Source organism: Lycorma delicatula, chromosome 6, assembly GCF_047948215.1.
Source record: "Lycorma delicatula isolate Av1 chromosome 6, ASM4794821v1, whole genome shotgun sequence".
Lineage (NCBI taxonomy): Eukaryota > Metazoa > Arthropoda > Insecta > Hemiptera > Fulgoridae > Lycorma > Lycorma delicatula.
In genome coordinates, this window is record NC_134460.1 from 25,232,296 (window position 1) to 25,250,322 (window position 18,027).

An 18,027-nucleotide genomic window follows, 5' to 3' on the forward strand; every position below is an offset into this window, starting at 1 on the left:
TCTTTACAGTTTTATTTCTTCCATTTATTGGATAAACTTTACTACAGTGATCTAACGTGTTTCTCTTATGATGCCAATATCTATTAACTTTACAACTCTTCTGGGTTCACTTTATTTCGTGTCCTCTGTTTAATACCCATCTTTACTGCACAGAAGGTATCTCTTATTTTCTAACACTGATCTTGTCCCTTCTTCTTTCTTTACCTACAATGACCAAGTTTCCTATTCGTCTGTCATCTCTGGTATTTGTTTTATTTTTCACTTTGAAACTTCTAGTTATTTTTCTAAAATATAAGTTTTTAATTTGGAATTTTATGGTAAGTCCGAGCTTTTTAACGAATATTAACATTCTTTAAAATACATACGCTGCCTTTCTTCATTTTTTCATGTATTTTTCAGAATTTCAATTTTTTACTTTAATATTTTAACAACTAAACTGGAACACTTTCTACACTGATAAAAATAAAATTTAAGTTTATCTTAAAAATAATTATGTATTAATTTTCTGTAGGATTCATTTAAATTTATCTACAACGCAGTAGAAATATTACGGTAGAATGAATTAAGATAAGATTATTCATTATATTCCTTTTTTGTCCTTCAAAAAGGATTTCCGGTAGTCCATCGTTTTCTCAGATGATCTAAATATATTTCACCTATGAGTTGTAATCCAGTGCTCGTATAAGGAATTTGTGTGCTTCGATAGTCAAACAAGTTTCTATGGTATTTTTAATTAGAATATTTATTGTATCAACAATAAACTCGACTGTGATGGTTTCATTTCACGTTCTGTCTTTTCTAATGCATTTCTTCGCCGGATGTAAGAATCTCATTTCCGCGGTTAGAATTAGTAATTCTAGCTTTGTAAAGATATTTTTTCTCGCTGCAGTGTATTAAAATAGGAGTTGAACTGTAGAATCGTAATAGAAAATTTGTGCTGAATTTATTCCTTGCTCCAAATCCCCCCCTTAACACACATACACGCGCACACACAGAGAGAGAAAGAGGACTTGTTCAGTTGCCCTAAAACACACGCCGCGCGCGCACATATACACACTCACATTAACCACGTCTTTGTAATCCCCTGGCCTTAAAAAATAAATTTTTAACTATACAGTATGTACAGTACTTTCGAATACCGGTCTATTTTGAAAGTCCCACTATTCACTACCTTTAAAAATATTAATTTTTGGTTTTAGTCGTAAATAACAATTTTCATGTACGATCCGTAAATTAAAAAACTAATTATATATATGATTTGTTTTAATATCTCTATTAAAGTATGGATAACAAGAAATTCACATTATTATATCTTGAAAGGATATTTAGGTTATGAAATTAATTTGGTTTTTTTTCAAGAAAAAAACTAGCTCTTAAAAAAAACAAAAAGAAACAAACAACATGATGTTGGGTGGTCCACATCATAAGTACTGTATGTATTTGGGTACTGATGAGGGATCTATTTATAACCAAACTTACTTGGTTTTATATTAAAAAGAAAGTAAACGAACAACAATATTGCTAGTAGCTAGATGACTTCCGTTGGATGCTCCTTTAGTTTGTTGCTAGAGAGATAGATAAATACTTTTAATAGGTTCAAAATTGTGTTATAAAGAGTGATTCACGAAAAATGTAACAATTTTTTAAGACAAATTCTACTGGTGAAATTAAAGAAGAAAGTTCTTATAAACACGTTCAGAAATGCTTCGTTAGCGAATAAAGGTTGGTGAAAGATTTCGCCCTGATTTCTTCGTTAAAATTAACAAATTTTTTTCAGACTTTAATTCTTGAGACCCAAAATAAGGGTAAATTTAATGGTTTTATGTGAAATTTAACCTGAGAAATTGAATGAAATAGATCCCAGAATTATACGTTTTGAAAAATACAAATCATTGGGGTCGAAAAACTTTATGTTAGGCGTAAAATAGCTTTCTTAAATGGGTAATAAAAAATAAAAATTTTATATAAAACTTTTAGAGAATTTAATTCTGAATAGAGTAATATGAATAAAGACCACAGGAACTAAATACGAATATAAATTTAAGAATTTTGAAGTTTATTAAAAACAAAACATATCAATATATGGCAGAGCTAGATATTAAAACGAAATAAAGTTTTCAATATAACAAAACAACTAATTTTTACCGTAAATTTTTAATTTTTTCTTTACACCTGAGGAATATGCTTTAAACATATAACATGATTTTAAAAACAAATATGAGTGATGGGGAATTATTGAGGGTTATTGTTTCTCACGAACGAAGATTTATTTTACAAAATTTAAATCGTATGTATTCTTAAAAAAAAAAGAGATAGCAAAGGAAATAATCACTAGAAAATTATTGAACAAAAAATTTTTAAGGAAGAAGCCCGGCCAAAAAAAAGCTTAAGACTAATTTTTTACTTCCTTGTACGAAGATAAGGAAGTATTGTAATCGCGAGAAGTGTTTCATAACTCAAAAACGATTAGTCGTAGGATGTTGAAATTTTGGATTTAGAATTTTTATAAAATCTAGTTTTGCACCTCCCCCCTTTTGATTGCAATCGACTAGACCAAAAGTGTCAAAAAAACTTAAAATCCAAATTTATTTGGACTTTTTCTTAACTGCAATAATAATCCTTCATTGAGAGCTTTTCAACAGTCATCATAAATGGTACATATTTTCATTGTTTTCAGAGTTGTAGCCAAATAGAATTTTAATTAATGAAGTATTTGGATCTTACAAGAGGAAAACATCGATTTGAATCCGACTTCATATACGAGGTGCGACAATGAAGTAATGAGACTGATTTTTCTTTGCAAGATGTGGCAACCCTGCAGCTTGCGTAGGCACACCATCTTTGACCTTGGTCTATAAGCTACTTCTAGTCCAAGCGGCACATTGATGCAACTGCTCAGTCGTGAGTTGTGCTGTAATAAGTGAACACGTATTTGTGTCTCTCGTCACAGAAATGAAACCGCAAAATATTGCGCATCGGTATGCCATTTCTTTTTGCGTTAAATCGGGTGAAAACGCGACGACAACTTATGGTAAGCTTCAGAAGGCTTTTGGAGAGGAGGTTATGTCAAGAGCTCAAGTTTTTCGGTGGCATAAAATTTTTAGTGAAGGCAGAACGAATGTTGAAAATGAAGACCGCAGTGGACGACCATCAACCTCACGGACAGATGTCAACATGTTCAGATGTTCGCAATGGTGCTCAAAGGGATCACCCAGACCAAAAAAAGTTCGCATGTCAAAGTCAAAAGTGAAATGCATGCTTGTGTGCTTCTTCGATTCCAAGGGAATTGTTCATAAAGAGTGGGTGCCTCCTGGACAAACAGTTAACCGATATTTCTACAAAGAAATTTTAGGAAGACTTCGTGTCCGTGCCAACATTGCTGATAATTGGATTCTGCATCACGATAATGCGCCATCCCATACTGCTCTGTCAGTACAGCAATTTTTAACCTCAAAACAAATTTCAGTACTACCGCAGCCACCTTATTCACCAGATATCGCTCCGTGCGACTTTTTTCTATTTCCAAGAGTCAAAATGGCGGTCAAGGGACACCATTTTCAAACAATACAAGATGTCCAAAAAGCTGAGACGAGGGTCTTGGAGGATATTACAGAAGATGAGTTCCAGAAATGTTACCATCAATGGCAGAAGCGCTGGAATAAGTGTGTGCAATCAGAGGGGAACTACTTTAAAGGAGACAACACTAAACATGACTAAAACGGTAAGCAACATTTTTTTTCACATCAGTCTCATTACTTTATTGTCGCACCTCGTATATATATATATTTTTAATTTTAATGTATTAGTTTATTAATAATTATTAACCTCTTGATTGAAAAAAAAATTATTTTTGACTAAATATTTAATGAAAATGATGGAAAAGCAGTAGTGAAATTAATTAGAAGGGCCTGGAAGTTGTAACATATAAAGTTTAAAAAATTATTTTTTTTTACAGGGCTTCTCCTTAAAAAGCATATTCCTTTCTGTAAGTTGAAATATTTTAGTAAATCTTCATTGTTTCAATCGATCGACTTGAATGTTGTTTCTACTGTTTTTCTTTTTCACGTAGTCAGGTAAGGAACATTTTTCTATCGTTATCACAGGGCAAAGCTGTAATAAATCCCCATCTCTAAAAATTAGAGTTTACCATTTTTTCCCCTAAATAAACCTTTATCAAGGTAGAAATAGTTTTCAATCGGTATCACAGAAGTAGAGATAATTTTTATATTTTTTAAAAATATTCTTTATTCAAATAGTCCGAAACATTGGCGTATTTGGTATGATAATGACATTTTATAACACCATAGTACAGAGTTAAAATTTTTTTTAAATTGTTTTTCTTCAGATTAAAAAAAAGGACGATCGTAAATATAAGTTATTTTCACCTTTATCACTAAAAGAGGGAATTAAAATTTTAAGTTTTATTCAAATAGTAATGAATTTCAACACTATAATTGCCAGTTTTTTTTGGTTCCCTCTTACTGCAAAATATTTAGTTATAAACTTAAACCAAATTTAGAATTATAATAAGTACAAAAATAATTGATTAGTTAGATAAAAAAAATACTGTAATTACAAAAGTAAAATATAAAAATAAAACCTTTTTTTTTTAATGTACGGGGAAGAAATACCGGAAAAAGTTTACACGCGCCCGCCTACTTGTGTAATTTGCAATGACGTACCCGTCACTATGACAACCGATAACAACTATAAATTGCGTGGCAACGGGGACATGGGGAACAAAGAACGGAGAGAATAAAAGGTAGAGAGGGAAGCTGGTTAAATGTGGTCGGTCTACCTACAGATCATAAAGATAAAGCATTCATATATAGTATATATATATATATATATATTATTTGTGTCTCCTATCCGTATTTCATTTAGAATAATTGGAAGTATTATCAACAGTATTTTGTGTTATGCTAGTTTATTTCTTTTTTATAAAATTGAAACAAAATACCTATTATCTTGACAGTATCCCATCTTTCCGGACATTACGGCTGGACCGATTTTTATGAAATTTTGAGCGTAAATCAACTGGAAGTTGAATCAGGGTTTTTAACTTAACGCTAACTGAGAAACATTAATTATATCTTAACGTAAAATATTTATTATTTAAAATACCTATCATCCACTTGATAAAAAATACATTTTTAGTATTTATTCCTTTACTTTTAGTTTGCATTTTATAAAAAATTAGTTAAACAAAAATTTTAGGCGGCTTTACGTTTTGTTGAATAAGCTTATTTGGACTAAAAGGGTCATCGCCCGCTTCATTTCTTATTCTACTTAAATTACGAATCATTTGTTTGTTTCAGTTAAAATATAAAAATTATTATTTACTAAGTTGTACTTAGAAAAATAACTCGTACAGTTGTTTCGTTATTTAGCAAATTAGACAGACTTTACACTGTATCTTATTGTAGTTGGCTAATTTTTACCAATTATTTAACAGTATTATAACTAAGTGTAATAATATATGATGGATACTGGAAAAAACTTTACGAGCTAGATTCATAGATTGAGTGCATAGATTAACATTTCTAGGAGTTTTTAAAGGGAGTCTCCTTGCAATGAAAACTTATTTTATTCTTTTTAAAAGGGTACTTTTTTCTGTTTAGCCTCCGGAACCACCGTAATGTATTACTTCAAAGGATGATATATGAATGTAAATGAAGTGTAGTCTTGTAGTCTCAGGTCGACCATTCCTAAGATATGTAGTTAATTGAAACCCGACTACCAAAGAACACCAGTATCCACGATGTAGTATTAAAATTCGTATAACTGTCTTTACTAGATTATTTTATAATTATTTTTTAGATATTTTGTTCACGATTTATTTTAGTATAACATTTCAATTGATATAAATATAATTTTTACGACTTCAGTAGAAATATATTCTTTTAAATTTGAATTAAGGTTCACCTAAAGATAAACTTTATTGTAGGCTCGATAAGGTGAAGTTATACAAAATATTTTTGTGGCTGAAAGTTATTCCAAAACACCGGTTAGTATTGCTGTCTTAAGAGTTATGATATTCACTATGTAGTCTTAAGGAAAACTTCGACTTCCTTTGTTTTATACAACTTATCTTGCATCAATTTGTTCGGAATTAAATTTTCTACAATTTTTGTTATATTTTTATGAGTTTATTACCCATTTAACAAAGTTATTGTACGTTAAAAAAAAAAACAAAAAAAAAACGGTTTTTTACCCCAGATTTCTAAAAACCTACTGCAGATATGGTTCTCGGACCTATTTTATTTACTTTTTCAGATCAAAAATCATACGAAATCGCCAATTCTGCCCCATTAATTAACTTCCTAAAAATTTTAGTAAGACTCATTTTCCCGGGTTAGCTGAATTCCAAGCGAAATCTTACGATGCATTTTAGAACATTTAGAACTATTTCCAATATTTTCAAGAGTAGAATAGGTTATTAAAGTTCTTTTTCTTTTTTGCCTCCGGTAATTACCTTTCAGATAACACTTCAGAGGACGAATGAAAGTGATATGTATGAGTGTAAATGAAGTGTGGTCTTGTACAGTCTCAGTTCGACCATTCCTGAGATGTGTGGTTAAATTGAAACCCAACCACCAAAGAACACCGGTATCCACGATCTAGTATTCAAATCCGTGTAAAAATAACTGACTTTACTAGGACTTGAGCGCTGGTACTCTCAACTTCCAAATCAGCGGATTTGGCAAGACGCGTTCTCCAATAGACCAACCCGGTGGGTTAGGTTATTAAAGTCCCGCGAGAACTTCGTTATACACTTTGTATATATATACACACACACACACACACCTTAAATTTATTCTTTTTAGTGAAAGTGATTGATCCAGTATATTAAAAAATGTAATGAAATGATATTAAAGAATTTATGAAATGGTAATGTTGAATGTTGACCGTTTGAAACCTATCGACTGTGGTGTCCAATTGCAAATTTTAAAAACGCAATATTTACTTCATAAAATCTGTAGAAAATTCTATACTACAATAAACCAGCAAACCAGTAAAATATCGTTTTGAGTTGATTATAAAATTAATATTTTTCTGTAAGTACATCTATTGTTAAATTAAGGAAATGATTTGAACAAATATTTATTTGCAATTTTTTAATAATTATTATTTTTATTGAATTTGTTGCTTAATATTAAAACAATGGTTATAAATCATCGATCGGTGTTGTGGATATTTCATGAAACGTTTTGTCGAAAGTTCAATTTTCAATACGGAAATTTTAAAAGCGACAATTCAATGTCAATTTATCTCTCGACATTATTTTACATAGAGAATAGAAATGTTTTATTTCTAACGTAAAGGAATCGTTTGATATTCGTTCCGTAACCACATTTAGTTATTGTGAAAGAACGTTGTAGGTTAGTTATTATATTATTCGATCATGCATTAGCCTGTACCAACTATCAGGTCATTGAGCACTTTTGTACGTACGTGTTTTGGTAGTGAATAACGAAATGACGTACGTGATCTAAAGGTTACAATTCAAGACTGAAAGTGAAACAGAACAACCGATTATTACCATTGAGTTAGTGAGTGAGGGTAGATGTTAGGAGAGGCTAAGTAATGAATAGTTAAGTAGTTTTGTTGTAAGGTTTACAAGGAAGCGGGAGTTTGAGGTCATTGTCCTCTAGTTGTTTTGGTAAATAATTTTGAATAAACGCTGTGCAACTCCGATTTGTTTTTTGTATACATTGTATTTTGCACTTAAATTACTGTATAACTTACAATTTTTATTTAAATTATTTATTATTTACATACTTCATGGTCTTTAATTTATAATGAAAATGGACTATAGTATATTACTTTTAAGTTTTCTATATTAGGTGATGATCCTGATTGTAAGATTTTTAAAAGTATGGATTTTAATGGGTCAAACCCAAATAGATCAAAGATCATGCATGGTGGGGGATACCATTCTTGAACAGATGAATTCTTTCAATTATTTAGGATGTACTCTTTCTTTTGTAGTGGAAGGAAATGTTCCCACTAAAAATAATAAATTTAGAAATTTTCATGGAATTATAAATAATAATTTTAAAAAACCCAAAAAATTGAAGTTTAAGACCATTTCAGTGCCTAATGTATTATGTGTCTGTGAAGGTTAGGTATTGAGAGGAAGAGATTTTGAGTGGTTTTTGGGATGATCATGTAAAAAAATTAATTATACAAGAACTCCTAAGCGCATGTTAATTCTGCACAAAAAAATGGAAAGAGATTGAAGAAAAAGTTAGAAATGAAGAGGTCATTGAACTAAGTCATGTCATATAAGTGATGATGTTACTTAATAAAATTAAAGGAGAAATAAGGTTGTGTAAGAGTGAACCTTAAGAAATATGTATCAACGTCTAAAGAACATTTTGATGGTCCTTATACACTGGTTGGCTATGACTGATACTTATTTTTTTTGTGCATTTTTCTGGGGGAAAAAGCCTGATACTGATCAACTGTTTCCTAGAGTTTGTTTTATGCGTACTTTAGAAAACAGTTTGTATAAAGGTGAGTTTAGACGAATAATCATTAATGTACTTTTAAAGTATGATTGGGTTGAACATGATTTGGGTATAAATTGTAGAATTGTTTTCAAGAATCTAGACCCCACCCACAGTGTTTAGGAAGACTATAATAAATAAATAGTACATTTTTAATAGTTGAGATATCTTAATTTTCTTACCAGTCATGAAACTTTTGTATGTGTTGTATTTTATTGATTAAACTGGGTGTAATTGTGTTAATTTTAACAGAAATTTGTTTGTAACATTTTAAATATTACTTTAATCTTGATAGCCATTAATTAATATTTCATTGTTGAATATTGGAACATAAAAAATTATAAAGTATTTAGTCTATAAAGTACCAAAGATCTATTTAGTTTGGCATTTATTATTGTTCAGTTCTATTTGTTACAAAATATTTAAGTAACTATTTATATCCAAGATTTAATATGGAAGTATATTCTGTATGTTTTTGGCAGTTATTGCCCAATCCGTCTTCAATGATTTTCACCATCATGGGATCAAAAAGATCATCTGGAAACATATTTTCTCTTTGCATTTGAAAGTAATTCTTTTCTTTTTTTTATAAAAATGTATGTTTAGCTAAATTTAATTATGCTGGTCTACTTGTATATATCTATTTATTTCTTAATTTTTTTTATATATACATAAATTGTATCACATACCTTTCCTTCATTTTCAGTTGACCTTATATATTTGATGAAGCCACCTAATTTCTGTAAATACATCAGTTTTAACCTCATGTCTATACAGAATTTCCCAGATGTCAATTTTAAGGGACATCAAAATAAAAACGTTCATGTGGACAAATGCTCTGTCTTTCTTAATTTTTCCTCTCTGTCACTTTGTGTTTTCTAAATAAAAACTTGTATTAGAACAGGTAGAGATATTTTAATGAAATTTGGTATATATGTAGTCAATAACATCTTATACGAATAAGTTATAAAATTTCAAAATGGTGGCCATTTAGATTTTTAATCATTTAAATGTTAAGCTGTTTATTGTGAAGCAAGTTAACTTTTGATTTTTTACAAATTAGTTGATAAACATCTAAGATACAGATGAAATTGTTAATGTGGATTTAAAAAATTATGCAGTCTGATAATTTTGTATGTTTGTACAGTGAAATCTATTCAAAACCAACCCTAAACAAGAAGGAAATCTTCCCATTTTGGAAAATAATATTATTCCTGTAAAAAAGTGGAAAAATCAATGTAAATCATTCTGTATATACGGAACCTCCATATCGCAGAAACAGAAAGTTAGGTACTCTGAATAATATGGAAAATATAATGCATGAACTACGGATATTAAGGAAGGAAAATTGATTGTTTTATCAGAATTTTATTAGGTGATTAAAGATGACAGTAGCTTATGAGGAAGCAATGGCAGATGTATGTGAATTGGTGGTTGAACACGCAAGAAGAGAGCAGCTAGAGAGCAGTGGCACCATACACATTCCTCAAAAATAATGTTATTTTATACTGTGTGACAATTTGTCTGTGCTTCTTTTCTTCCAATACTGCAGTTGGGTTTTACTTGCTTGTAAACTAGTCATGTGTGTTGACTTACCCAACATTCGTGTTTGTTTTTTACTGTGTAACAATTAATGTTTGTGTTTTATTGCATTCTTGTGTATTGTGTCCATATATTATCACTGTACCTTACTGTGTATATGTATCAATTTATCGTAATTTTATAAATTTGTTTCTGTTTTAAAATTCACCAAAATGTCTCATAAAAAACACTGCTTTAACATTAAACAAAAATAATATGTCATTGAACTAAATAACAAAGATAAATTGGACTGTTTGTCAGTTAATGGATAAGTTTAAGCGTGGAAAAACCCAGATCTTCAACACTTTAAAAAATAGGAAAGATTATGGATGAGTGGTTTAGAGGAAATGGGAATATGGAAAGATAGCAGAATACTACTGGATATGAAAAAATAAATGAAATGTTATGGGAATTATTTATTAGCAGTAGATCTAAACATTTGCCAATCTCTGACCCTATTTTACAAAGCCAAGCTTTACTGTTGCCTACAAAATTAAAAAAAAAAACTTATTTTAAACTTCTAATGGATGGCTTGAAAGTTTTAAAAATAGACATAACATTGTTTCAAATGAAGTTTGCGGAGAAGGAAGTGATGTTGATATTCTGTAGTTAGGAATGGGAGATAAATCTTTCTATCATTCTGACTGGCTATGATCAAAAAGACATGTTTAACTGTGATGAAACAGGAATACTTTTTAGAACTTTGCCAATTAAAACACTAGTATTTAAAGTAGAAAAATATGTTTGTGGAAAGGTGTCAAAAGAAACCTTTGCTGCTCTTTGTTGCAAACAGGGCTGGGGAACTTCTAAAACCCCCCATTATCGGTAAATTGGCAAGACCACTGTGTTTTTCTCACATTAATGTTAATAAACTCCCTGTGACTTGGCAATTTAACAAAAAAGCTTGGATGACTTCTATAATGGAGGAGTGGCTGAACAATTTTAATTCTAAAATGAAAATTCAAAACTGCTTTATCCTGTTGTTATTCCTTGATAATGCAACTTGTCACCCTCATATCAATTTGTTTATGTTAAATTAGTCTGGTTTCCACCTAACACTACAAACATCACACAACAATCGGATCAGAGTGTGATTTACACCATGAAAATCCTCTACAGAAGAATGGAGTTGCAATCGATTATTATGAAAATAAATGGTGTGAAGAATGCTAATGGGCTCGCAAAATCAATTTCAGTACTTGATGATGCCTACTTGATTCATATGATAGTAAAGAACATAAAAGAGGAAACAGTAAATAAAGTTTTAAAAAAGTAGATTCTTATTTCTTCCTGATGCAACAAGTGTAGTCATAGATGAAGCAGAGGAAAATAAGAGTTTTCTTATTCTATTTGTTTGGACCTCTTCTTTCTTTTCAAGTATTAATTAATGATTTTATGCGAATTTTTAAAAGATCTGTGCAGTACTAATGAATTTGAAATAGACGCTAATACATCTGTAAACTCTGACAGTGATTTGGCTACCAGTATTACAGCTAACAATGTAACTGAGATAGTTTTGTCAGTTCCATGGGAAGATAATGATGACATTGAGCCGCCAACTGACAAAGATGAAGAAGGCCATATTGAACGTGGTGATTCATCAAGCAACATTGAAGATCCTGTCAGAATAAACTCTACTTCGATGCGCTCCAAAGCTTAAGTGACTTACAGAAGTTCGCCGCAATAAAAAAAAAAACTGTAATGAATTTTTGGAGTATTTGTGTAAAGCAAGTATTTCTTTAGAATAGCAAGCTGTGAAAAAAAGAAATCTGGTAACATCACACAAATAATTGTGATAAAAATTTAACTTAATCATATGTACTGTATTTTTGAAAAATTGTGTTTTTCTAGTTAATTAGTGTAATGTTAAATTGTGTAATAAAAATATCCGGTAGCCTACAAATTGAGTTATTTTAATAAATTATATACTGTATTATTTCAGTGAATTACAGCATTCTAGGTAAGTTGCCATGCATTCTTAGCATGACATATTATTATTTAGCACAAATGGTATACAGTATGTTCATAATTACTGTCGTAACTATATAAAACGAAAACGTGTACAAAATGAAAAAAAAATTTGATCCTGTTGCTTTCTGTTTTGAACAGTTTTCACTGTATGTTATTTTGGTAAAAATGTGGTTTATTTCATACATCCCAACTTTCTTGTTACTGGCTCGTTTATGTTTGTAAACATAATAGAATTTGTTCCAGATGTTTGTGCAAATCATTTTGCATTGCAAGTCATCCTAATTATATTTCTCGATGTATCTTGTCATTTTAACCGTTTTCTATCATATGTAAATCAAAAAAATTTTTATAATTGATAAATAAAAAGAGGAAAAGATAGAATGTGTAAGTAAAGATAATTAAGAATGTACAATGTTTCAGGTTGTTGAGGATAAGAAATTTGCACTAAATAGAAAAGAATGAAGTACTGTATGAAGCAAATTATTCAAATTGCCAGTGACAGCAAAGTGTTATAGACATGTAATAAATTATTCAATTAAAGCAAAGAAATTTAATCGTGGCAAAGAAATTTAATCGTGGCATTTTTGGACTCTTCTATAAATTTAAAAAATGTTCTTACGTTATCATGTGTTTTAAAAATAATAAATTTTTGTGTATTATTAACGTGTTTATATTAAATTTTTCAGGTGGAAATCGAATCAGCAGTTGAACATCCATATTTTGTTTACGGCCAAGGTTGGGCTTCATGTAGTCCAGAAAAAACTATGGCAGTATATGGTTTAAAATGTCATCGGCTCCAGGTAGGTGATATTTGTATATCATTATCACCCAGACCATCACCACTTGGAGTAACAACTCCAAGCACAGCTATGACATTATCATCTGTTTCGACATCAGCATCAAATAATCACCATGATTCTTCAGTGGCTGTTTCTTCATCGGCTGCATCATTATCATCAACAATATCAAATTCTTGTAAAAAACGTAGATGGTCAGCTCCTGATCAGTATGAAGCGCTTACACAACCATTAATGCCAACGCAAAATTCACGTAAAATGAATGACTGAATCTAATTAATCAGTTTATTTAGTAATTAATTATCGATTAAATTTATCCGAATTTAATATTGTAATGGAAACGTACCGTTTTATACAAGTCAGATAAGGACATTATGTTATAATTATGCATATGTGTGAGTGCTTTCATTAAATTATGGAATCAAAGTGGTGATAATTATTACAGTTTGTTCAGTTGTTATTAATTTTACTACTTTCATGAAGTTAGTGATTTGTTTGAGACTAATAACTAAGTGTATAATTTAAATGAAAACAAAATATTAAATATGACAGTACTGCTTCATTGTATCAGTATGGACTCTATTTGCAATGCGCTCTACTAATTACAGTAAACTTCTTTTGAGCCAGAAATATTCAGATTATTTAGTATTTTTAAGTCGTCACTGATAAACACTTGATTTTCCATCTACCTGCAAAACAAGCTGAACCAGACTAAACCTGTTTAATTGTGTTGCTGTATATTTTCACTGTTAAACGATTTACTTACCTTTTGTTATTCATTAAAAAGTTGATGAATTGTTAGCAAATCTTTTTCCTTAACAAATAAGATTCATTTGATTGGTAATTTACAATTAGAAATTATATTGATACATTGCATTAACAAATGAAGTAAATGGCTGAAGAATATGTATTGCATATTTTTTTTATAAATACACTACCTTATTCCAATGATAAATCTGTAATATTACTGTAAAAAGTTAAAAATGAAAATCTATTATCAATAGGCAATGAAAATTGAGTGAATTTCTATTAGTACACTAATTCAAATTATACAAAAAATATATACATCTAAAGTATAGTTTGGATTTGTCTAAAAAAAATGAAAGGTTTTAAATCATTTTCACCACTGACTCTGATTGACATAAAACATTTATTTATATATAAGTAAATGAAATACAACCTTATCAACAATTTGTCCGCAGTCTCCTTTCTAGTATTTTCGATCATTCGACCATCACTAGGAAAAGTTAATCTTCAATTTATATCATTAAAATTAAATCATGTAAAAAGTAAGTTTATAATCACAACTGGTCATCATAGTATAAAGTTAGTCATGTATGTTATGTAAGAATAACAACTGCGATCTTTTTTCATAACAGATATGACCAACTTTATACTATGATGACCAGTTGTTGTGATTTTAAATTTAATTTTTATATAATTTAATTTTAATGATATAAATTGAAGATTAACTTTTCCTGAGGATGGTCGAATAACCAAAAGTACTAGAAGGAGACTGCAGACAAATTGTTAGTAAGATTGTATTTCATTTATCTACATATAAATATTATTATATACCAACTGTGCCATGTTTAAAAAACTTAACGTAAAACATCTAAATAAATTAAGAATTTAAATTACCTTATAAAAGTTTTTTAATGTGAACCAGATAAATCATGAATTCTTCACAAATTCCTTTTTAATTGATTATAAAATTCCTCTACTATTATTATTATATTGTAATACAACGAAAGCTTTTTTTTGTATTCATTTTAAAAATATTTTTAAAATCTGCACAGTTATATCATCAACTACATCGCTTTGTTGTTTTTATTGTGTTTAACATTTCATTATTGTGTGTTGTATGTAACACTGTAGGTGTTAGTATACTTAACACCTAAAGTAGGCTAACACCTATAAAATATCTTTTCACTTATTGAACAGTCTTAAAATTAAAATATACTGTTGCGTTTAGATTCTAAGACGCATGTTTTAATAATTTTATTAAACTAGAGCCAATAAACTATTTCGAATTACAATTTAATAATTTTTTTTTTTAAGAAACCATCATATATATCTGAAAATGTTTGGATCAAAATATTTATTATTTAAAATTAAAAAAAACTTTGGTTCATTTGTGTTCAAAATTAAAAAAAAATAATAGTCTGTAATCTTCACTGTTTACTATCATTGGATAAAATTATTATTATTCTTTGTGTTTTTATAATTCATATAGTGTATTATTAATTCAGTTTAAAGATTACTGTGATTGGTTCATTGATGTTACTGTGATTTCTTTTTATTACAGTATTTGAAAGTTTTTAAAATCTGCTTATTAACTTCATGTAAAACCACTTTGATTGTATTTGTTATTGTATATTATGTATATATATATTAAGAACAAATTATTCACTGGAGTTGTAAAAAAAAGATGGTTTATTTACATAAAATTATATTTATAATACTGTTAGATCTCAGTAAATTATTGTGAATCTGGTTTAAATAATATAAAAATATTTTATTTAGTATTTTACTATTATTATTATTAGACTACTATTATTATTAATTGTTTTTCGTTACAAATGAATTTCATCTATTGAAACTGTTACTTAAATAATATAATGAAAAGTGTTATTTTATTGTTAATGTTATTATTATTATTATTATTTTTATTAATGTACTACATAATATTCTATGATCAAGTTAACTTCCATTGTGAGAAAAATGTATTGGTGCTGCAGTTTTCATAGTACATCATTTCAAATTGACTCTAGACCTCAACCTCACTGTGATGTCAACTAATGATGACTTCAAAATCAACTGGTCTCAAACTTAATGTGTAATAAAGATCAGTGGTTTTTTTTACTACAATAATATTTATAAAAGCATATCCAAATAGTAATAAAAAAATCAGTTTGTCTTTCAATATGGCCTCTTAATTGGTATTGTTTGAGCATTTTTAAGTCTTCTTTTCAATTTAAAAGGATATAATTTTGGTTATATATGTATTTTTTTACAAACAGTTTATTGATCCAGTTGTTTATTTATGAATACGGTATATATAACTGTTTGTACTTAATAAATAATTATTGTTTAATGATATTACCTTTAATTAAGAAAAATTCATTATTTTTTATTATTTCCAAAATTTAATTTTAAAGGTTGAAGTTCAGAATAAAGTACATTAATTTTATAACCATCATAAAATCTATATAAATTTATATATGTAATAATTACTATTAATAGCTCTGTTATTAAATTTATTTTTGGCTTAGTACTATGATGTGGTGGTTCTGAAAAAAGTATACGATGAATCATTTTTTAACCAAAATGTAGTTCCTGAACCTACTGTATTTCAAAACTCTTGTGTATTTGCTAGATACAGAAAGGTTCAGATTCTAATAAAGGCAGTTCTTTTATATGGATTTGAATACTAGATCGTGGATACCAGTGTTCTTTGGTAGTGGGGTTTCAAGTTAACCACAATGGTCAACCTGAGACTGTACAAGACTACACTTCATTTACATCCATACATATCATCCTCATTTATCCTCTGAAGTAATACTTTATGGTGGTTCTGGAGGCTAAACAGAAAAAGAAAAAATTATGGAAAGAATGCAAATGGGCTATTATTATTCTAATTGTAATGGTTAGAGCTGCTGCATTTCCTCCTCATCACATATATTCATGAAAGTCAGAATAGACTAATAAACTTATTATTTAGTAACAGAAAGGATTTCTTCAAGATAATAAAAAAATACTTTTTAATTAAAATTAATTTTATTTTTTATTATATCACTGTATTAATGTCATGTAGTAGTGCCAGAACCAGTGCCAGATTTAACATTTGAGAAGCCCTTGGGCACAAACTATCAGCTTATAAGGAGAGTAAAATATTATAATCTTAATTTTAGCAGAGGGTTTAAAAAACAAGTCAGAAGATTGTAGTGGGTTAGCATTTTTGTTACTTGTTATATTACTTATACTTGAATTGTAGGACCTGATGTACATGCCTGAAGTACGTTTATGTCAATTTTGGCACCGTCATAAATCCCTGTATTAGATGTATTACATTTAAATAAAATTGTACTATAGATCTCTTAAACTTTATGAATTCCATTTCTTCTATCATAATTAAGAAATTCTAATTTTTAAAAAAAATTTTAGTCGAGATTTAATTGTCATTGTATATAAATAATGCAGAAGTTATCATTTCATTTTTTATTTCTGTACTAATCTGTTTTTCTCTAAGCCTAAAATAAGTTTTTATTTGGATGATGATCCCCAACATATTATTCAGTTCTGCAAATGAGAATTAGGCTTATTATTTTGTAAATATGATCTCAATAATGTATCATCAGCAAGATATCTTTTAAAAACAATAAATGGTTTAAATAAATTCTTTTAATTTTTGTAATTGTCATTTAAAATGAATGTATAATTATGTTGTAGTTAGGGAAACTATTATTTGCATATTGTACTCGCATATTACTTGCTGTGGAAGTTAACTTGGGTGTGCTGTAATAATGTTTTAATGTTTTTATTAGACTTTTATTTCTTTAATTTTTAATATCTAAGCTGTTTTTTATAAATCATTGTGTAATATCACATAAAATTAATGAATGTTTTTAAGATCATAACAGAATAATTTTGATATTATGTACGATGATATCAAAATTATCTAAAACATTATATTACAATTTTCATTAAAATTAAATTATTACAGAAATTAATGTATGACTTCAAAAATATAAATACATTTTTATATCTCATTTTTTGTTATTGTATCAGATGGATTTTTTAAAACCATATTTATATAGTATTGTATCTTCCACTATTTTGGTGCGCTGGAGGTCTGCTTCTTGCTCATATAATATTGTTGTGTATGTTACTTCTGAACTTTTTTAAGAAATTTGCTCAGTATATAATTAAAGAGTACGTGCAATTTGTCAGTTTTAGTGTTCTTATAGTTTTGAAAATAAAATATTCACGTATTTTAATTCAGAATTGCCCATAATACTTTATTAAACATTTTTCAAAACATCATTTTTTCTGAATATATGTATATCTTAAATAGTATTGCATTATATTGTTTTACCTTATATTATAGTTATATTACATTATGGTGTGATTGTATTGCATCAATAAATAAAGCTAGGAGAATT

At 28.6% G+C, this 18,027-nt stretch overlaps 1 protein-coding gene across 3 annotated transcripts in view; it reads left to right on the top strand.

Moving 5' to 3' along the window:
• LOC142326756 (uncharacterized) overlaps positions 1–15,194 on the top strand; it is a 288,474-nt gene extending 273,280 nt beyond the window's left edge. For all 3 annotated transcript variants that reach the window (XM_075369440.1, XM_075369441.1, XM_075369442.1), the window contains one exon: positions 12,752–15,194. In XM_075369440.1, the coding sequence (XP_075225555.1) occupies positions 12,752–13,132 (381 nt within the window). In that variant the 3' untranslated portion in view covers positions 13,133–15,194. The remainder of the gene's footprint in view (positions 1–12,751) is intronic.
• Positions 15,195–18,027: the final 2,833 nt, after the last annotated feature.